We start from the raw sequence: 24123 nt of genomic DNA, 5'->3' as shown, positions 1-24123 counted from the left end.
TCCTGCACTACTATAACGCCTTCCACCTGGAAACCAATGCCCTCACTGTGGGAGAAGATGCAGATCAAGAATCGGGCTTCACAGTCACCTACGGACTCACCAGAATACTGATCCTGGAAGACTATCCTACTCGGCCAACGAGGGATCGCCTAAGTAAGTAAGTATAAGCCTTTCTCGACTAGCTCACTAGAGGCCCAAACAGTGTCTGAAAATACCATCTTTTCCATTGAAAGCAAACATCTATAAATGAAATAAAATGTTCCACAGAGCAATCCTGAAACAATCTTTCCTAAATGGCCCCAAATATGCTCTTCCTTGAATCTGCTTCCCAACCATCTAAAGTAAACAGAAGACATAGGGTGAGACGTGCACACCAACCATGCCATTTCCAGCCACTAAATTATGCAGAGTTTGAATTAAATTTTTAATCAAGCTGCCTCACTCTTGCGTAAGGAAGTGCCCTGGATTCTTAAGGAAGCCCTGCTTTTCCCCCTTTCGGCTGTTTTTTTTTTTTTTGGGGGGGGGGGGGGGGTTATGCGTGATGGTCATTCATTGGTCTGTTAGGGGTGTAGTGTCCAAATTTTGTGTCAATTCGTCCAGTGGTTATTCAGTTACGTGCGTCCCACAAACAAACATTACATTTTTATATATATACTAGCCATCCCCTACCACACATTGCTGTGGCCTAGTCTGTGTATATGTGTTAGTGTGTGTATATATTTGTGTATATGTGTATATATGTGTGTTTGCATATATATGGATATATATGTGTGTATATGTGTATATATTTGTGTATTTGTGTGTTTATGTGTATGTATAATGTGTATATGTGTATGCTTGTCTATATGCATATTTGTGTGTATATGTGTGTATGTATGTGTATATGTATATGTGTATGTATGCATGCATGTATGTGTGTATGTATGTGTGCATGTTTATATATGTGTGTGTATAGGTAAAGGTTTTCCCCTGACATTAAGTCCAGTCATGTCTGACTCTGGGGTGTGATGCTCATCTCCATTTCTAAGCCGAAGAGCCGGCATTGTCCGTATTATTATTATTATTATTATTATAACTTATTATAGTAATTATTATAACTTTATTTGTACCCCGCTAGCATCTCCCGAGGGACTCGATGCGGCTCACATAGGCCGAAGCCTCAGAACACAATACAACAATACAATACATAAAGCAAATTAAAAACAGTTAAGCAGAGTAGACAACGCCGTTACCTTACCGCCAGAGTGGTACCTATTGATCTACTCACATTTGCATGTTTTCGAACTGATAGGTTGGCAGAAGCTGGGGCTGACAGCGGAAGCTTATGCCGCTCCCCGGAATCGAACCTGCGACCTTTCAGTCAACAAGCTCAGCGCTTTAACCCATTGCGCCACTGGGGGCTCCATGTGTGTGTGTATATGTATATGTGTGTATGTGTATATGGATATATGGTGTATTTGGGGGGGGGGGGGTTTAAAGCTGTTCCGCTGGGTTTGTGTGTGTGTGTGTGTGTGTGTGTGTGTGTGTGTGTTTTTAGGGGGGTGATGGACACTTTTTGGACTGTTAGGTGGATTGTGTCCAAATTTGGTGTCAATTCATCCAGAGGTTTCTGAGTTATGTTAATCCCACAAACGAATATTACATTTTTATTCATATAGATGGTCACCCGTTGGCCTGATAGGTGAATTGACACCAAATTTGTGTCCAAATTTGGTGTCAATTCATCCAGAGGTTTCTGAGTTACATTAAACCCACAAACAAACATTACATTTTTATTTATATAGATAGACTAGCCGTCCCCTTCCACGCGTTGCTGTGGCCCACATGGGGGTTCTGGGTGGGAGGTTTGGCCCAATTCTATCATTGGTGGGGTTCAGAATGCTCTATGATTGCAGGTGAACTATAAATCCCAGCAACTACAACTCCCAAATGTCAAGATTCCATTTTCCCCAAACTCCACCAGTGTTCACATTTGGGCATATTGAGTATTCGTTTAGAATTTGGTACAGATCCATCATTGTTTGAGTCCACAGTGCCCTCTGGATGTAGGTGAACTACAACTCTGAAACCAAAGGACACTGCCCACCAAACCCTTCTGGTGTTTTCTGTTGGTCATGGGAGAACTGTATGCCAAGTTTGGTTCAATTCTATCATTGGTGGGGTTCAGAATGCTCTTTGATTGTAGGTGAACTATAAATCCCAGCAACTACAACTCCCAAATGACAAAATCATATTTTTTTTTAGTGAAGGGCATACATTGGCTTGTTAGGTGTCTTGTGTCCAAATTTGATGTCAATTGGTTTTTGAGTTCTGTTAATCCCACAAACGAACATTACATTTTTATTTATATCGATAGATAAGGCTGAAGACCTTATCTATTTGAAACATCAAACCACCTATCTTTCGAATATACACAACAGGCCTGAAAATGCCAAATCACATTCTGCATCGAGAGCAAGGAAGGCAACGCTGTTTTCACCACTTCCCCCTTAAGAATAGAACTAGAAAGCCTTGGACACCTTACAAAATGTAATTAAAACAATCTGAAGGCAGAGATCCTATTACACCAGGACACATGGAGAGAAATGGACATTTGCTTATAATCAAGCTGTCCTGGCATTTTTCAAGTCAGGAAAATGGAGGGACGGACAAACACAGTGGGCTTAACACTGGAATCCATCCAGATTCACTCCCTTGCTGTAGGAATTCCAGATCTGTACCAGGAGGGGAGAGCGAGCAGGAGGGAGCAGGACGGAGGGAGGAGGAGGAGAAGAAAAGCCAGAAGCTGCTGGAAAAGCTCTCATCCTCAGCTGCTCTCACAGATCCAGTTGCTATAAATACCAACCCTGCAGCTGCCATTTCAGGAGGACAACATGCACGCCTGTGGCCGTTGAGCTGAACTACCAAGGCTTCATTGCCATTTGGACCCATTTAGGCCACAAGCCTTGGAAACTGTTTGACTTCAACTTCCATAAATGCCATCCAATATGCCCAACTGTTGGGCATGTTATTTATTTGGGCATATCTAGATCATTTCCGTTGCTACTTCATAACTCTTAATTATGCTACTGTTATGAATCGTCATGTAAATATCTTATATGCAGGACGTATTTTCATTCATTGGACCTATTTTGGCACAAATACCCAAAATTTGAATGCTGGTGCGCACCTATAGCTTTGGAGAGCTTCTGTTCAGCCATTTCAAAGCTCCCTCCTTGAGTGGTGATGACACAATCGTCAGCACAGATGAAATTCTCTGTTCTGCTGGCAGTGGCTGGTCATTTGTGTCAATGGTGCAACCTGTTTTTCCCTATAAGAGGCAGTCAGAGCACCTAAAGTTTTGGAGAGCTTCTGTTCAACCACTTCATACCCCCTGCTTGGGTGGTGATGGCATGATCGTCAACATAGATGAAGCTCTCTGTCCCTTCTGGCAGTGGATGGTGATTTGTGTAAATGTTAAATGTTGATGGTGCAACCTGGTTTTCCCTGTAAGAGGCAGTTAGAGCACCTAAAGCTTTGGAGAGCTTCTGGTTGACCATTTCAAAGTTCCCTACTTGGGTGGTGATGGCACGATCATCAGCATAGATTAAACTCTCTGTCCGTTCTGGCAGTGGCTGGTCATTTGTGTAAATGTTAAACATGGATGGAGCAAGCTGGTTTTCCCTGTAAGAGGCAGTAAGAGCACCTAAAGCTTGGGAGAGCTTCTGTTCAAACATTTCAAAGCTCCCTGCTTGGGTGGTGATGGCATGATCATCAGCATAGATGAAGCTCTCTGTCCCTTCTGGCACTAGTTCATCATGTATGCAAATGTTAAACATTGATGACGCACACATGCTCTCCTGAGGCATTCCTTTTTGCCACATTGTAGCTGACTGTTTTAAAGTATCTGCTGTTTAGCATTTTTAATACATAATTTCCATTTTCGGTGGCTTTAGCAATGGGATTGCAGGAATCCCATATTCCTTTATCTCATTGCTTAAGTAGCGGAACGACCCCATCTGTCATTATCATGGGCACAGATGCTCCCATGAACAGATTGCGGTTTAGGAGGATGGGCTTCCTGAACTCTGGGAAGGCTACGAGCACTTTTGGAGTCGGAATGCCAGCTTACTTTCAACTATAATAACCCATACAATGATTCAAACCCTATTTTGTTCAGTTGTTAAATCTCGATTGCATAAGATTTAACTTGTTGTTGGGACGTAAACAAGGACAGAGTCATCCTGCGAGGCTTAGAAGGGGAAATCCAAAGTCTGGGAGCAGTCACCAAGAAGACCCTGTCTCTTTTAGCACTGGCAAGTGCAAGCCAATATGTTTTTATACTGTCTTCTAATACAATGTTTCACAACCTTCCTAATGCCACGACCCCTTGATACAGTTCTTCATGTTGTGGTGACCCCTAAGCATAACATTATTCCCCCCCCCCCAAAAAAAACATACGGTTTAACAAAAATAATAAGTTGTTGTGAGTTTTCCAGGCTGTATGGTCATGTTCCAGAAGCAGTCTCTCCTGACGTTTCGTCTGCATCTATGGCAGGCATCCTCACAGGTTGTGAGGTCTGTTGGGAACTTGGTAAATTGGGTTTATATATCTATGGAATGATGTCCAGGGTGGGAGAAAGAACTATTGTCTGTTGGAGGTAAGTGTGAATGTTTCAATTAATCACCTTGATTAGTATTTCAAAGACTTGCAGCTTCAAGGTCTGGCTGATTCCTGGCTGATTCCTTTGTTGGGAGTTGTTAGCTGGCCCTGATTGTTTCCTGACTGGAATTCCCGTTTTCAGAGTGGAGGTAGGTGTGAATGTTTCCAATGGCCACCATGATTAACAATTAATGGCCTGGCATCTTACTGCCTGGGGAAATCCTTTGTTGAGAGGTGATTAGCTGTGTTTCTTGTCTGGAGTTCCTCTGTTGTTGGGGTTTTGTGTGTGGGTTCACATGCACATGCACATAGTACAACAGAACTGGAAGTCCCAATTCTCACAAGGTAAGTCTCTTTTGACTGTCATTCATTCAAACTGTTAATGAAGCCCAGCAACAACAACTCCCAAATGCCAAGTTCTATTTTCCCCCCACATCCACCAGTGTTCACATTTGGGCATATGGAATATTTGTGCCAAGTTTGGTCCAGATCCATCATTGAGTCCACAGTGCTCTCTGGATGTAGATGAACTATAACTCCAAAACTCAAGGTCAATGTTCACCAAACCCTTCCAATATTTTCTGTTGGCCATGGGAGTCCTGTGTGCCAAGTTTGGTTCAATTACATCATTAGTTGAGTTCAGAACGCTCTTTGATTGTAGGTGAACTATAAATCCCAGCAACTACAACTCCCAAATGTCAAGTTCTATTCCCCCCCCCCCCCCCAAAAAAAAATCCACCAGTGTTCAAATCTGGTCATGGGAGTTCTGTGCGCCAAGTTTGGTCCAATTCCATCTTTGGCGGAGTTTAGAACGCTCTTTGATTGTAGCTGAACTATAAATCCCAGCAACTACAACTCCCAAATGTCAAGTTTTATTTTCCCCCAAAATCCACCAGTGTTCACATCTGGTCATGGGAGTTCTGTGTGCCAAGTTTGGTCCAATTCCTTCTTTGGTGGAGTTCAGAATGCTCTTTGATTGTAGATGAACTAGAAATCCCAGCAACTACAACTCCCAAATGTCAAATTTTATTTCCCCCCAAAATCCACCAGTGTTCACATCTGGTCATGGGAGTTCTGTGTGCCAAGTTTGGTCCAATTCCATCTTTGATGGAGTTCAGAATGCTCTTTGATTGTAGCTGAACTATAAATCCCTGCAGCTACAACTCCCAAATGACAACATCAATTCCCCTCCCAGCCCCACCAGGATTCAAATTTGGACGTATCAGGTATTTGGTCCAGTGAATAAAAATACATCCTGCATATCAGATATTTACATGACAATTCATAACAGTAGCAAAATTAAGAGTTATGAAGTAGCAACAAAAATAATTTTATGGTTGGGGGTCAACACAACATGAGGAAGTGTATTAAGGGTTCTTGGCATTAGGAAGGTTGAGAAACACTGTCCTAGAGCTTTGAAAAAAATCTGGCCCTTGCAACCCAAAGGTAAATTTCCCAAGCTCTGCCCCAGCTCCCATTTCTAGAATCTTTGCCCTGTAGCAGCTCTTCTCCGTGTCACATCTGCAATTGGCTCTGACCGCCCCATGAGCAGCCTCGGCCGGCTGCCAACATGCCAGCTTCGTAATGCAGTCAGGACATGTGACTTCAGTCGGACTGCAGGATTTCAACTCTATCACTCACACAAAATCTGATCAGAAAATGAAAGGAGGCAGAATCCCACGCACTGGAAAATGAGAGCCTATGTGCAACCCAATGGTCATGGAAATTGAAACATGTGGAAACCAGCCGCCATCATGCATTAGAAACTGCTTTTTAAAATTGCAAAAGGCACCACCTTCTTTCCAGACAGCACAAAAGGAAATCATGGGCCCCAGCAACTCCCAATGATTGGAATCCAAGCGTATTTGCCAGAGGAGGCAACTTCCTTTCTTGGTCAAAAGCCAAGGGCTCCCTGCAGATTTCAATGGCTATTTGTATTCAGTAAGGCATAAGACCACCACAAAAGCTGACAAGTGAAGAAGTCTTAACCAAAGGGTCTGAAGTATCATTTTATATTTCCTGGGGAAAGAAGAGTGGAAATAAGTAAGGCAGTAAGAAGCCACACCTTGACACTGCTAGGCCATTAAATGCTAATCAAGCTGGCCAATGGCAACATTCACACCTGCCTCCAACAAATAAGAGTTTTTTCTCCCACCCTAGACATTATTCCACAAATATATAAACTCCATCTGCCTAGTTTCCAACAGACCGCACAACCTCTGAGGATGCCTGCCAGAGATGTGGGCGAAATGTCAGGAGAGAATGCTTCAAAGCCTGGCTGATTGCTGCCTGGGGGAATCCTTTGTTGGGAGGTCTTAGGTGGATCAATTGCAACATTCACACTTGCCGCAAGCACACAAGAGTTCTTTCTCCCACCCTGGACATTACGCAGATATATAAACCAGCTTCAATGCCTGGCTGCTTTCTGCCTGGGGGAATCCTTTGTTAAGTGGACCAATTGCAACATTCACACTTGCAGCAAGTACACAAGAGTTCTTTCTCCCACCCTGGACATTACACAGATATACAAACTAGCTTCAATGCCTGGCTGCTTCCTGCCTGGGGGAATCCTTTGTTGGGATGTTAATCAAGGTAACCAATGGCAACATTCACAGTTCTTTCTCCCACCCTGGACATTCCACAGATATATAACACTCATTTATCTGTTTCCAACAGACTTCACAACCTCTGAGAATGCCTGCCATAGATGTGGGTGAAATGTCAGAAGAGAATGCTTCTGGAACGGAAAACTTACAACAAGCCAGTGATTCCAGTCATGAAATCCTTTGACAATACAAGAGTGGGAATTCTTGGCCTTTTGCACGAACTAGATTTTCCAGGATAGTTTTCCCCCAACCCTTTTAAAAGGCTGGAAAGAATTTTTGTCAAACTGTGATTAGGTTCTTCTTTCAAAATGAGATTACAACCCATTATATATGTGTCTATGGACCTGTCAAATGGAACTATACAATCAAACTAAAGTAACTTAACATACTAGACTACAACCTCCATCATTTCCAACCAAAGGCCATACTGGCTGGAGCTAATGAGAGATGTAATTTAACTCAGTTGGAGACTAAGAACAAGAAAGGATGAATTGGACTTTCATCTAATTCACCAACAAATATAAAAAGCAAACAGTGGGCTACAGATTAGAAACACACAATATACCATATATACTTGAGTATAAGCCGAGGCACCTAATTTTACCACAAATACTGGGAAAACATATTGACTCGAGTCTAAGCCAAGGGTGGGAAATGCACCAGCTCCAGGTAAATTTCAACATAAAAATAGATACCAATAAAATTACATTAATTGAGGCATCCGTAGGTTAAATGTTTTTGAATATTTACATAAAACTGTAATTTAAGATAAACATCCAACTCCAATTAAGCCATTATTCTAACCTTCTTCAGTGTAAATATGTTTATGTATCCTTCCAATAATAAAGAGAGTAAAATAATAATAAATGTAATAAAAATAATGAGAGTAAAATAATGTAAATGTAATGATAACAATAATAAATGTAGTAATAAAATGGAGTAAAATAATAAATGCAATAATAATAAATAAAATAAAATAATAAATGTAATAATAATAAATAAAGTAAACTAATGAATGTAATAAAAATAATAACATAGTAAAATAATAAATGTAATAATAGATAAATAAATAAATATATGTAATAATAACAAATAGAGTAAAATAATAAATGTAAATAATAATAATAATAATAATAATAATAATAATAAAATTAATAATAGAGTAAAATAAGGTAAATGTAATAATAATAAATAGAGTAAAATAATAAATAACCTTGACTCAAGTATAAGCCGACGGGGGCTTTTTCAGCCTTAAAAAAGGGCTGAAAAACTTGGCTTATACTCGAGTATATTTGGTACTTTACAATCACTAAAAAGGGCACATCAGTGATTGCAATAACCTATAGGACCAAGGTATTAATATCCCCTGTAGGCAAAGTGATGCTCAACACTTTACATTGAAGATTAGATAAATAGATAGATAAATAGAGGGATAGGGATTGACAAATGCCAGCTTTCCAAGCTGGGTTCAGGAAAGGAAGAGGCACTAGGAGTCATATTGCAAATATATGCTCAATAATGGAGTATACCAAATAATTTCTAAAGTAAATCAGTCCATGTTTTACAGATTATAACAAAGCCTTTAATAGAAAAGATCATGAACCATTATGCTTTTCAACATCTATCCGTTTAACTTGTATACTGAACATATCATACATACAAGCAGAAGATTAGGAGGAAAGAGTCATGGCAGCTGGACAAATAAATAGGTTCTAGAGCAAATCAAACCTGACCTCTCCCTAAAAGCCAAGATGAATAAACTGAGATTGGTGGAGGTAGGATTCACTAGAAAAGACAACTATGTTTGGTAAGATAGAAGGTGGTTGGAGAAGAAGAAGAAGACCACATTCCAGATGGACAGACTCAAATATGCTCTGCTCTCTATTGTCAGCTACAGGAAACACCAAAACAGATGAATTCGGAGTTGGACAGGAAGAGATGAATCGACGTATGTCTTTCTGTCTGTCTATCTTTCTTTCTTTTGGGCTGAATGATAATTTCTTTCTTTCTTTTTGGAAGGGGTTCAAAGGCAAGACCACCTTGATTTGCAAAGTCCCTTTAAATAAATTAAGTATATATATACGCACACACACACATACATACATACATACAGAGTGAAGGGGGGGAGGCAGAAGACAGTTCCATCTTGTCTCCTGTACTTTAGTAATAATATAATATAATGTATTGTATATACATATAATTATAATATTATAATGTAATACAATATAATACTACTAATAATACAATATTATAATTCTATATTTTATATTACACGTAATATTACTAATAATATTACAATATAATGGTATAATACAATATCATAATATATAATACTAATATTGTACTATGCTAATAATATAATATATTGTATTTATATATATCTTATAAGCCACTCTGAGTTAGTATTATATTGCATTACATTATATTATATCTTGGAAGCCGCTCTGAGTCCCCTTCGGGGTGAGAAGGGCAGCATATAAATGTCCTACATAAATACACACACACACATATATTTCCATCTTGTCTTTACTAATAACATAATATAGTATATTGTATATAAATATAATATTTATAATATTATAATGTAATACAATATAATACTAGTAATAATACAATATTATAATTATAATTATATATTTACATTACATGTAATATTACTAATAATATCACAATATAATGGTATAGTGCAATATAGTAATATATAATAATGATATTGTTGTTGTTCATTCGTTCAGTCGTCTCCGACTCTTCGTGACCTCATGGACCAGCCCACACCAGAGCTCCCTGTCGGCCGTTACCACCCCCAGCTCCTTCAAGGTCAACTGATATTGTACTATGCTAATAATATAATATATTGTATGAAAAAATATATTGTAAGCCGCTCTGAGTCCCCTTTGGGGTGAGAAGGGCGGCATATAAATCCGCAAATAAATAAATAAATAAATATCACCCTGAGAGGAAGTAGCTTGGTTTGAACACAAAGAGCTGTGTGGGTCGCTCTTTTGTATTATTTTTACTAGTATTATATTGTATTACATTATAATATTATAAATATTATATGTATATACAATATACTATATTATATTATTTGTAAAGACAAGATGGAAATATATATATGCGTGTGTGAATGGAATATAACAGAGAGGATGATGGGATTTGCAGTTCATAATGTGGGAGGGAATGCATCTTATATTGACGGGGTTCATTCAGGTGCATTTGCACACCTGTCACACACCTGCATTGCCCTGGACAATCTTTAATTGTTCAAAATAGCATGAAAATGACTGATGATGGGTGTTGTAGTTTGACATCTGGAGGGAGGGCTATGGTTTGAAAGAATGGTTATTGGTGTGCATAGGGTTGCTTTCCAGCACTTTATTTGGGATTGCAACTCCCACCATCCTACGTTTGCGAGGGATAATAGGAGTCCCAGCAGATGTGGATTTCACAAGCTATTATTTCACATATCTGTTTTAAAGGATTTTTTAAGAGAAATTAAATTCTCAAATCTCTCTGTGTACGAGAGGGAAAAAGAGAAAAGGAGCAGGGACAGAAAACAGCCCCCAGACACACTGGAAAAGCACACACACACCCCTTTCCTATTTCCCTTTCTACCATGTGTTTCCGTTCCCTCCTTTTGAGAACTCCACTTTTTCTGCGCATTCCTGGCATGCTTCCCACCTAACAACAGAGGAGAGGCGTCCTCCCTCAGATAAACAAAAGCCCTGGGGTGTCTCTAAGGCTATTTTCCCACCGTTATTAATGGTCCAAGTGACTGAACTCGGACCACCTGCCATTTCGATTTGCTTTTGTCTGGCTGGAGCACGGATCAGTAGGTTTTCCCCCTCCACGAAAAAGGAAATACTTTCCTGGAACTCAAAGCTCTCTTTGCAAAACATGTGCCTTGGAAGACTAGTACTACCGACTGCAGCAGACACACAGCTTCAAAATCTATATAAATAAAAATGTAATGTTCGTTTGTGGGATTAACAGAACTCAAAAACCGCTGGACAAATTGACACCAAATTTGGACACAAGACACCTAACAACCCAATGTATGTCCTTCACTCAAAAAATTGATTTTGCCATTTGGGAATTGTAGTTTCTGGGATTTATAGTTCACCTACAATCAAAGAGCAGTCTGAACTCCACCAACGATGGAATTGAACCAAACATGGCACACAGGACTCCCATGACCATCAGAAAACACTAGAAGGGTTTGGTGGGCATTGACCTTGAGTTTTGGAGTTATAGTTCACCTACATCCAGAGAGAACTGTGGACTCAATGATGGATCTGGACCAAACTTGGCACAAATATTCCATATGCCCAAATATGAACAAAGATGGAGTTTGGGGGAAATAAACCTAAACATTTGGGAGTTGTAGTTCCTGGGATTTATAGTTCACCTACAATGAAAGAGTATTCAGAACCACAACAATGACAGAATTGGGGCAAATTTCCCACACAGAACCGCCATGACCAACAGAAAATACTTAAGGCCACCCAGTCCAACTCTCTTCACCAGGGCAAGAAAACATAAACAAAGCCCTCCTGACAAAGAGCCATCAAGCCGTAGATATCGATAGATATATATGCTTCACACACACACATTTATTTATTTATTTATCCTGTCAGGAGCAATCAGACAGTTGTATTACATTTTTAACAAAACAAACAAACAAACAAATCAAAGATGTGAAAGGGACAATGATATGTTGCATGTTCCAGAGTGGGCAAACCAGACAATCTCTACAACAACACTGATAAAGAAACAACAAGAAATACTGTTTACCCACAAGCATAAAGAAATTACATATATTAGAAACCAACACTTTCTCATTACTTTATTTTTTGAGATCACCAGACTGGGCCACAGCAGCGCGTGGCAGGGGACGGCTAGTTATAAATAAAATAAATTAAGCTAGATATAGAACTGGCACTGTATTTTAATATATACTAGCTTGGTTGGTGAACTACAACTCACATCATGCCAGGCTAACACCGTGAAACTCCATCAATCCTTAAATTGCATCAAATATATATGTTTGTGGGTGAACTACAACTCTCATCATGCCAGGTTAACCCCCTGAAACTCCATCAATACGTAAAAGTTTGTCACATTGGGCAAGTTTGCTGTAGATGCATCATTAGTGGGGTTCAGTGTGCTTTCTGGCTGCCAGGTAAACTACAACTCCCACTATGGTGAGTCAGTCCCTTCAACCCCCTCCAGTAGCTTGAGTCAGTCATGGGGGTTCTGGGTGCCACGTTTGGTACAGCTCCATCATCAGTGGAGGTCACCCTTTCTCTGGTTGTGGGTGAACTACAACTCCCAGAAAGGAAGGTCACTTCCTCCCAAACCCCTCCAGTAATCAACTTTCAGCATATCAGGTATGTGTGCCAAGTTTGTTTTCAGGTGAACAGTTCTTACAACTCTAAAATGTTCATGCCAATTCCCCTCAAAACCCACCAGTATTCAAATTTGGGCCTCTCTTTTCTGGGTTGCTGTAAGTTGATTGGGTTGCTGGATGTAGGTGAACTACAACTCCCCCAAATCAAGGTGAATTTCACCCAAAGAACTCCAGTATTTTTTGCTGGTCAGGGGGTTCTGTGTGCCAAATTTGATCCAATTCCACCTTTGGTGGAATTCAGAATGCTCCTTGATTGCAGGTGAACTACAAATCCCAGTTCCTACAACCCAAAAAATCCCAGGTTAGGTCCAGGTCAATCATTGCTGGGGTGCAAACTGCTCTTTAATTGCAGGTGAACTATAAATCACAGTACTTACAACAAACAAATGTAAAGGCCAACCCCCCCCCCCCCCCCCCCCAATCCACTAGTATTCTTATTTTGGCATATCGGGTATGAGTGCCAAATTGGGTGCAGATCCATCATTGTTTGCATTCACAGTGCTCTCTGGATGTAGGCAAACTAAATTTCTATACAAATCAACGTGAATTTTCCTCAAAGCCCCCCTGTATTTTTTGTTGGTCATGGGGGTTCTGTGTGCCAAGTGAGATCTAGGACCATCGTTGGTGGAGCCCAGAATGCTCATTGATTGCAGGTGAACTATAAATCCCATATGACTATAAATCAAGGTGAATCCCCCTAAACCTCTCCAGTATTTTTCTTTGTTCATGTGGTTTCTGTGCCAAATGTGGTCCAGGTCCATTGTCATTGGGGGTCACAGTACTCTGACGTGATGCAGGGTGAACTACAACTTTCATCATGTGGAGTCAATCCCCCAAACTCCTCCAGTGTGTTTAGCTGCTACGTTCTGCTCTGTTTGTTGCGCAGACAGAGTTGAAAAGAATAGGAAAGGGTTATGGAAGAGGCAGTGGGCAGGATCATGCAAATTCCACACCAATGGAGAGAGTCGGAAACCCTGGGATGCCTGTGGTGGAGGAAACAGGTAAAATCTAGGATGAAATGGTCCTTGGGTGGGAGGCAGTATGGTGTTTGTGAAGGATACTGGCAGGGCTTTGGACATGTTCATGGTGCTCACGAGAACCCGCAGTGTCACTGGAGGGAGGGCCATTGGGGGTCTCCTAAGTGTTTGAAGTTATAGCTCTTTGTGGAAGTGGACTACACTTTTTGGACTACACTATGGCTGGACTTTTTAACCTCAACTGGGATAGGATTGTTGGTCTAAGATTCCAAGTTCTCCAGTACGAAAAGTGCACAATGAGACCCTTAATAATCCTCTCAGAAGCTTGGAAAAAGCCATCAATGCGCACATAGATACACACAAGGCTCAAAGAGGAACTCATTCAGAAATCACCACCATCAGGAAGTCCCAAATCACATGCAGCTCCCAACTCATCTCCAGGGGAGTCTAAGTCAGCAAAAATGCAGACGGGCAGGATATACTGCCTGCAGAAGTCAAGTGCAAAATAGACGAGGAGGTCACATAAAAAGAGAAGGAAGGAAATCTCATTCTCCAAATGACATCACTGGAAAAACATGTGAGGGGGAAAAATCATTTCCAACTTACTGGTTGAGTTGCCTTGCATTTGGATGATGCATTTGGACTCCTTGCCGGTCTCTCGGGAGTTGAAGGGTCGAACCCGGACGGCCACCTTGACAGAAGCGCCTGACATGTTGGCAGCTTCTTGCGCGTACTCCACAAACTAGGTACCAGAGACTTCCACAGTGGTTTCTTCCCTCTTCCGGGGTTACCTTTGAAAGGGAAGAGATGGAGAATTCAGTGATTACAAAATAATTCTAGGCTGTTACAATAACAACACATGTCTGAGCTCTCGTATACACAAACTGACACTGTTTTCGGCTTCAAAGAGAGTACGCGTAGCAATGTCCCTGTCCCCGTCCCCCCCCCCCCCCACCTTGCCGATCTCTCGTTAAATAACAGCTTCGGAAAGAGAGACATTGTTCCCAGCCCCACCCCCGGGAGGAAAAAAATGGAGCCTGCATCACTGACATCACTCGTGACTCAGAGCGCTTTAGAAGGATGGCTGTTCGTTCTTTGTGTTGTTTGCTTCCTTTATTGCTGCATCTCCTAAGCGCACCTCCAGGGATCTCCTCAATGCATGGTGGAGATGGAGAAGGCTGCACAACAACCTTTACGCACAACAGCTCCTCCACTGCCAGATTCTCTAGAGCAGTGTCTCTCAACCTGGGGGTCGCGACCACTCGGGGGGTTGCCAGGAGGTGTCAGAGGGGTCGCCAAAGACCATCAGAAAATATATATTTCTGATGGTGTTTGGAAACCCTTTGACAGAGAAAGCTGAACATCTCTCCGCCTGTCCTGCTCTTCCATTTTGGAAACAGATGGCGAATCCTCCCACCAAAAGTCCTCCTCTGCTGTGATTGGACGGTCTCTCAGCCAAGGGGGGGGGGCTGTTTCTGAGACTCAAAGCAGGGAGGGGAGAGCAGGTGTGCTCGGTGCATGTCAGACGAGGGAGAACGTGCAAGGCAGGAGGGAGGCTCATGCCAGCGAGTCCCTTCAAGGCAAGGAGGTTCTGTGTGGGAAGTTTGGCCCAATTCTATCGTTGGTGGGGTTCAGAATGCTCTTTGATTGTAGGTGAATGATAAATCCCAGCAACGATAAATCCCAGTTGCATTAAGATCGCTACTGACCAAAAGGTTGTGAGTTCGAAGCCAGATCAGGTTGGAGTGAGCTTCAAACCAATTTGTGTAGCTTGCTGTTGACCTTTGCAGCCCGAAAGACAGTTGTATCTATCGTTGGTGGGGTTCAGAATGCTCTTCGATTGTAGGTGAACAATAAATCCCAGCAACTACAACTCCCAAATGCTAAGGTCTATTTTCCCCAGTGTTTTCCCCAAACTCCACATTTCCACCAGTGTTTTCCCCAAACTCCACATTTGGACATATTGAGTATTTGTGACAAGTTTGGTCCAGATCCAAACTGTGCCACAGTCCCCGACCGGGACTGTGGTGTAGCTGGCTGGGAGTCAGTTGCATTAAGATCACTAGACCAAAAGGTCATGAGTTCGAAGCCAGCCCAGGTTGGAGTGAGCTTCCGACCAATTTGTGTAGTTTGCTGTCAACCTTTGCAGCCTGAAAGACAGTTGCTTCTGTCAAGTAGGAAATTTAGGTACCGCTTATGCGGGGAGGCTAATTTACGACGCCATAAAAATCTCCAGCAAGCATGCAAAGAATTAAGCAGTACTTCAACAGTGTCACAAATGGACGATGAAGCGACAGCTCCCCTGGTGGCCAAAATACCTTCATGAAAAAGCTGGAATGTTAAATAGCCTCTGTGCGTCTGTCTATATATTTTTTTTGTGTCTATGGCATTGAATGTTTGTCATGTATATGTACATTGTAATCCGCCCTGAGTCCCCTGCAGGGTGAGAAGGGTGGAATAGAAATATTGTAAATAAATAAATAAATAAATCCATCATTGTTTGAGTCCACAGAGCTCTCTGGATATAGGTGAACTACAACTCCAAAACTCAAGGTCAATGCCCAGCAAACCCATCCAGTATTTTGTTTTGGTCATGAGAGTTCTATGTGCCAAGTTTGGTTCAATTCCATCATTGTGGAGTTCGGAATGCTCCTTGATTGTAGGTGAACTATAAATCCCAGCAACTACAAATCCCAAAAGACAAATTCACCCTCCCCCCCCCCCCCCAATTATTCAAATTGGAGTGTATTTGGTATTTGTGCTCAATTTGGTCCAGTGAATGAAAATGCATCCTGCATATCAGATATTTACATCATTCATAACAGTACCAAAATTACAGTTATGTAGTAACAACGAAAATAATGTGATGGATGGGGGTCACCACAACATAAGGGACTGTGTTAAGGGGAAGGTTGAGAACCACTGATCTAGAGGAAAGAACCAGAAAAATAACCTTTTATCTTACAAAACCACGTGAAATTCATTGGGTCAACATAACATGGCTCCCTCAAATGAGAATTCTGTCACCTCAAACCAATCTCCACACAACATTTACAAATTATAAAGGCAAAAATAAAAGAAACGAAGGGGTGGAATTACTAGGAATGACTGGGATACCTTTTGACAATCAAAATAACCTAAGGGTGTATATAGAAAGGAGGGGAAGACAAATGACGTCCAATGCTCCACCCTAGAAAACGGACCACAAGAGACCCTGCCGTGAAAATAAGAACAGGCATCGGCAATTAAATAAATACCTTCCTGAATTCTAACTGCACCAAGCTACCGATTCCAAATCATCCGTTCTCATCCTCCGGTCCCATCCCTGGCGAAGCCGAGGAGGATTGTCAGCTCATCATCTCAATATGGCTGCCCCGGCAATTGTGCTGTGCTGGATTCAGAGGGAAGGAGGGGGACGCACAGCCGCACCAGGCAGAATGGCAACTGTTTACATAGGCAGAGAGGCCTAAAAGGAGAGGCAGGAACAAAAACACACTGCCCCCAATTCACGGCCGTGGGAAACCCACAAAAGGGTGGAGGAATAAAGGGGAGGAGGGGGGGGGATTCAGTTCCCAACCCCACCCTGATGGACAAATGGAAGAAGAAGATAATAAGGGTCTAAAAGCCCAAGTGAAGATATGAAGATACTGCAAAATCCTGAAGGGCATCTTTTGTGGATGGTTAGGAATCTACAGATAGGATTCAGAGATATCAAACAGATCTCTTGGAAGAAATAACTCCACGATTCTGATAATCTTATACAGAATTCAATCAATCTTTGGGGAACACCACCAAAGTTCCCTATGACAGACACACGGCTATACAGTGTTCCCTTGCTACTTCGCGGTTCGCTTTTAGCGGACTCGCTGTATCGCGGTTTAAAAAAAATATACATTTTAAATATATATCATGGTATTTTCACTGTTTCATGGATTGCAGTGTTCCCTCGTACTTCGCGGTTTGCTTTTAGCAGACTTGCTGTTTCGCGGTTTTCAAAAAATATACATTTTAAATATATATCACGGTATTTTCACTGTTTTGTGGGTTACCGTGTTCCTTCACTACTTCGCGGTTCACTTTTAGCGGACTCACTGTTTTGCAGTTTTCAAAAAATATTAAATTAAAATATATATTGCGGTATTTTTGCTGTTTTGCGGGTTACAGTGTTCTCTCGCTACTTTGCAGTTCCCCTTTAGTGGACTCACTGTTTCACGGTTAAAAAAAATAAATTTAATATATATATTGCAGTATTTTCACTGTTTCGTGGGGTTTTTCCATCGCCACTCTCTGAGGCGCTTCCCCTCCTCAGTCCTCCCTCCAGCCTTGAAGGGCCTTTCCTTCCTTTCCTTCATTTTATTTTAAAATAGTGTATAACTAATAAAATAATGTATAAATATTAAAATAAATATACTGTCCCTACATTGTGGTTTTTCACTTATTGCAGGAGGTCCTGGAACATAACCCCTGCAATAAGTGAGGGAACTGTATTAAGAGGTCATGGCATTAGGAAGGTTGAGAACCACTGTTATATGTAGCAATTAGTTGTTATGATTTCTTTATGTACTGTATGTTGGCATTGCATTTTTGCTGTTAGTATGTTGTTAACCACCTTGAGTCCCCTCAGGAGTGAAAAAGGTGGTATATAAATACAGTAAATATATCAGATTATGTGTGTGTGTGGTGTATATGTCAAATTGGTATGTGTGTGTATTTTTCCTTGACAATGGCAGAGAACACAGTCGCTTGAGATCTCATCGTGCCCTGCTTTTAAGAATTGAGAAAATCCTGGCTTAAAACACATCCCAACACAGCCACGTTGTAGTCCTCATCCTTGAACCCTACCTCACCCCTTCACATCCTTGTCTTGCCTAACTGAGATCCAGTTTGGTATTACAGTGTTCCTCATGTTGCGGTGACCCCCATCCATAACATTATTTTCATTGCGACAGCATAACTCTAATTTTGCTACTGTTATGCATTGTAATGTAAACATTTGATATGCAGGATGTATTTTCATTCACTGAATGAATTTGGCAGAGATACCTGATACACCCAAATTTGAATACTGGTGAGGTTGGGGGGGGGGGGGGATTGATTGTGTCATTTGGGAGTTGTAGTTGCTGGGATTTATAGTTCACCTACAATCAAAGAGCATTATTTACTCCAACAATGATGGAATTAAACCAAATTTAGCACACAAAACACCCATGACCAACAGAAAATACTGAAAGGCTTTGGTGGGCATTGATCTTGAGTTTTGGAGTTGTAGTTCACCTACATACAGAAAGCACTGTGGACGCAAACAATGATAGATCTGGACCAAACTTGGCAGGAATACTCAGTATGCCCAAATGTGAACACCGGTGGAGTTTGGGGGAAATAGAACCTGACATTTGGGAGTTGTAGTTTCTGGGATTCATAGTTCACTTACAATCAAAGAGCATTCTGAAACTTACCAACAATAGAATCGGGTCAAATTTCCCACACAGAACACCATGACCAGCAAAAAATAATGTGTTTTCTGATGGTCTTTGGTGACCCCTCTGACATCCCTCTCGCGACCCCCCCCCCCCCCGGGATCCTGACCCCCAGGTTGAGAAACGCTAAACATATAACTATGAACTTAAAATCAATTAACCATTAAGTATAAGACATACATAAAATTTAAACATTCAGACAAGCATAAAATCATCCTGGTATAAACATCATTCATATATACATATACATATGTAGGTGTGTGTGTGTGTGTTTATAGTATAATCTTCTGCAGATGTCATCAGTTGGGGACCCTTCCCCTCAGCACCAACTGCTGTTCTGGGCCAGAGTGAAGGGGGGGGGGGTGCAGAAGACAGTTCTACCTTGTCTCCTATGCTATGCTAATAATATAATATAATATAAATACATATAATATTTATAATATTAAAAAGTAATACAATACTAATAATATATTATAATTATATATTTTATATTACATGTAATATTACTAATAATATTACAATATAATGGTAAAGTACAATATAGTAATATATAATACTGATATTGTACTATACTAATTTATATATATATATATATATATATATATATATATATATATATATATATCTTGTAAGCCATTCTGAGTCCCTTCGGGGTGAGAAGGGTGGCATATCAATGTCGTAAATAGATAAATAAGTAATATTATTATTAATAATAATAAATATACATGCACACACCAAGTTTAATCCATATATTTTGCACCATCGGTTTATATATATATATATATATATATATACATGCAATGCTGTCATCTGGCCCTCACATTACCAGTGACACATCCTCAAGAGATTCCAGCCCCACCTTCTAATGGCTTAAGTGGCTGCATCCTTGAATCCAAGAACCCTTAAGGATTTCAGGTAATTTTAATCTTAAGGCTCCAAAACAAAAATGACTATGCTAGTTTAGGTATCCCACAGAAAGTATGGTGAAAACTAAAGTCAATAAAACAGAAACAGAAAGAAGACTATGTATATGAAGCTCTGCTTGATGTTACTGTATACAAACAGAAGGAGGAAACAGTTTTTCAAAAGCCAGATACATTATTGTTACACCGAATATCCTTTCATGATTGCTACTAAATAACATTGCATTTCCTATCGTATTTGTTGTGGTCCTGATTTTAAGAAGCCACCTGGGGTCACGCACACTATTTGAACAGATGGATACAGGCAGAAGACAGGATGGAGGCCTTTCGGGCAGAATCTCAACCTTGTCCCTTTGTTTCGTAGGAGGAAAGATAGGCCAACGAAGGGAGGGATGAATTTGCAGCTTGTCTCTTGCTTACTCATCTCCAAGACAGTTCAGATTGAACTAACAAACAGATGAGTGCGACAGCTTTAACGCAAATGCATTTCAATATGATTATTATTTTTATATTCACATCTTAATGCATTTGCTTTGTTTTAATTGTACAATGCCATACCTATAAGGACCTAATAGGTAAGTAAGAACAATTTTGGAGGTGCTGAATTTGTTTTAATGGTTTTTTTAATAGGGATTTTTAAAATACTGTTTATATTTAATCCTGTTTTAATGTTGGTGTATTTACATAATTTAAATGGTTAAGCTAATAATAATATTGATAATATTATAATGTAATATTTTATTAAAAATACAATAACAAATAATAATATTGTAATGTAGTAATACTAATATATTAAATATGATACTACTGATAATCTATATAAATAAAAGTGTAATGTTCGTTTGTGGGATTAACATAACTTTTACGTGAAGCGCTTTCAGTCCCCTTTGGGGGACGTAAAGCGGGGTATAAATAAATATAATAGTAAGTCAATAAATAAAATGGAAATTGGGAGAAAAAGCAAGTATTAATGATAATATAGTTTTATTGTTGTATATTTGTATATTTTAATTTTGTTTATTTATATCCCGCTTTATCTCTCCATACGGAGTGGCTCACAATCAAAAACATGACAACATAAAATATACAATAATATAATCGTATTGTTATATATTATTACATATTAGCCGTCCCCTGCCACGTGTTGCTGTGGCCCAGTCTGTGTATATGTGTTTTGTGAGTGTATGCATTGTGTGTGTGTATATTTGCGCATGCGTTGAAATGTATTTTTGTTTTTTGGCTTTTAAATTCTCTTCCGCTGTGTTTTTCAGTGTTTTTATTAGTGATGGTCACTCACTGGCCTGATGGGTGCATTGTGTTCAAATTTGGTGTCAATTCATCCAGTGGTTTATGAGTTATGTTAATCCCACAAATGAACATTACATTTGTATTTATATAGATTATCGGTAGTATCATATTTAATATATTATTTATTTATTTGCATTATTTATATGCTGCCCTTCACACCCCGAAGGGGACTCAGAGTGGCTTTCAAGATACACACACACATACACACACACAATACATTATACCATGAGCACAGTACAATTTATTTATTATTTATTTCGTATACTTCTACCCCGCCCTTCTCAACCCCCGAGGGGGGACTCAGGCGGCTTACAAAAAGGCACAATTTGATGCCTACACAATAATACAATAAACATATAAAAACAGCAATTAAACAGTTATAACAATTAAAACAATCAATATATATCACAGTCAATAAATCAATCTCATGGTCAGCGTTTGCCAACTCAGAGTCCATACTACATTCTACATTGTCTATTCCTGTCTGTCGTCGTAGTCCTTTTTTTTATCTGCCAGATTGCCCAAACGCCTGGTCCCAAATCCATGTTTTTACTTTCCTTCTAAAGGAAAGGAGGGATGTCGCTGATCTAATTTCCCCGGGGAGTGAATTCCATAGGTGAGGGGCCACCACTGAGAAGGCCCTGCTCCTCGTCCCCGCCAATCTCAGCCAATCTCAGTGCTATATATCACTTTATTGTACTATACAATTATATTGCAACATTATTAGTAATATTACATTTAATATAAAATATATATCACATTATAATTAAATTAGTATTACTACATTACAATATTATTATATATTATTGTATTTCTATTATATTGTATTATAATATTATCAATATTATTATATAATATATTAAAGTATCAGAATAGAACAATATAAGCATTATACTGCGCCCGTACCTTGGGAAGTCTGACTTGGCCACGGTAGTCCATGCTCTGGTTACATCCCGTTTAGACTACTGCAACGCTCTCTACGTGGGGTTGCCTTTGAAGACAGCTCGGAAGCTCCAACTAGTCCAATGCTCGGCAGCCATGATTTTAACAGGAGCGGAGCGCAGGGAGCATACAACCCCCCTGTTGCGCCAACTGGCTACCGATCTGCTACCGGGCTGAATTCAAAGTGCTGGCGTTGGCCTTTAAAGCCCTAAACGGTTCCGGCCCAAGCTACCTATCTGACCGCATCTCTGCCTATGAACCCACCAGGACTTTGAGATCTTCCGGGGAGACCCTGCTCTCGATCCCGCCTGCTTCTCAAGCTCGGCTGGCGGGGACGAGAGATAGGGCCTTCTCGGTGGTGGCTCCTCGGCTGTGGAACGCCCTTCCTACGGACATTAGACTAGCACCATCTCTAATGGTATTCCGCAAAAAGGTGAAGACCTGGATGTTTGTGCAGGCGTTTGAGTAATTTAGTGCAATCTGGTAATGGAACATAGGAATGGAACAATGGACGACGAACCTGGACTACGCTTGGATGATGAGAAGATTGGGTACGGTTGTTTTTTTGTAATAATTGTGCATTGTAATTGCTTATTGGTAATTTATGGATAATGTGTTAAGTCAATTGTTATATGTTGTATGGAACCACTGCTGTTTCTACTGTTTTTACTGTTTGTGAACAGCTGTGAGTCGCCTTCGGGCTTGAGATACAGCGGTATATAAGCAAAATAAATAAATAAATAAATAAATAATATACATTATTATATTGTACTATACCACCGGTGGCGCAGTGGGTTAAAGCCCTGTGCTGGCAGGACTGAAGACCGACAGGTTGCAGGTTCGAATCCGGGGAGAGGCGGATGAGCTCCCTCTATCAGCTCCAGCTCCCCATGCGGGGACATGAGAGAAGCCTCCCGAAAGTATGATAAAAACATCAATCATCCAGGCGTCCCCTGGGCAACGTCCTTGCAGACGGCCAATTCTCTCACACCAGGAGTGACTTGCAGTCACTCCTGACCTGACAAAAAAAAATTACCATTCCTTATAAATTGTATATCCTTTCTACATATTCCCCTCATGAAGACTATCCACACTCCAGATACATTAGGATGTAAGCCTAGGTTTTGCAAAAATGACAACCATTTCCCCCCCTTTTTGGCTTCTCCTTTTATTTTATTTATTATTTATTTTAAATTTTATTTATTATTATTTATTTTAAATTTTTATTTATTTTATTATTTATTGTTTTCCCAAATGGGCCAATGGGAAGGAACTGGGCCTTCCTTTCTGGCTTCTCCTTTTATTTTATTTATTATTTATTTTAAATTTTATTCATTTTATTATTTTAAATTTTATTTATTTTATTATTTATTGTTTTCACAAATGGGCCAATGGGAAGGAACTGGGCCTTCCTTTTTGGCTTCTCCTTTTATTTTATTTATTATTTATTTTAAATTTTATTTATTTTATTATTTTAAATTTTTATTTATTTTATTATTTATTGTTTTCCCAAATGGGCCAATGGGAAGGAACTGGGCCTTCCTTTTTGGCTTCTCCTTTTATTTTATTTATTATTTATTTTAAATTTTATTTATTTTATTATTTTAAATTTTTATTTATTTTATTATTTATTGTTTTCCCAAATGGGCCAATGGGAAGGGACTGGGCCTTCTTCTCTGTATCCCTTCCTAGCCTGGACTCATCCCCAATATCCCCCCATTCTGGGTATTGAGGATGGAAGAGCCAAAGGGAGGGGAAAGGGGAGGAGTCTCTGAGCGCTGGCCCCGCCCACTGCTCCTGGCCCCGCCCCCGCTGGGAGTCGGGTCACGTGACGGCTC

At 40.2% G+C, this 24123-nt stretch overlaps 1 protein-coding gene across 26 annotated transcripts in view; it reads right to left on the bottom strand.

The window, feature by feature from the left end:
• Window positions 1–24123, bottom strand: part of KIF1B (kinesin family member 1B) — a 136724-nt gene that overhangs the window by 112377 nt on the left and 224 nt on the right. For 25 of the 26 annotated variants that reach the window (XM_060758908.2, XM_060758911.2, XM_060758913.2 and 22 more), the window contains exon 2: window positions 14242–14426. In XM_060758908.2, coding sequence (XP_060614891.2) covers window positions 14242–14347 — 106 coding nt within the window. In that variant the 5' untranslated portion in view covers window positions 14348–14426. Of the gene's footprint in view, window positions 1–14241; window positions 14427–16892; window positions 17078–24123 lie in introns of those variants that run through there. The other variant, XM_060758909.2, reaches the window with a different exon arrangement.

This window comes from Anolis sagrei, chromosome 13, assembly GCF_037176765.1.
Source record: "Anolis sagrei isolate rAnoSag1 chromosome 13, rAnoSag1.mat, whole genome shotgun sequence".
Lineage (NCBI taxonomy): Eukaryota > Metazoa > Chordata > Lepidosauria > Squamata > Dactyloidae > Anolis > Anolis sagrei.
The sequence above is the reverse complement of the archived record's forward strand: the minus strand, read 5'-3'. Positions and strand labels throughout refer to the sequence as shown.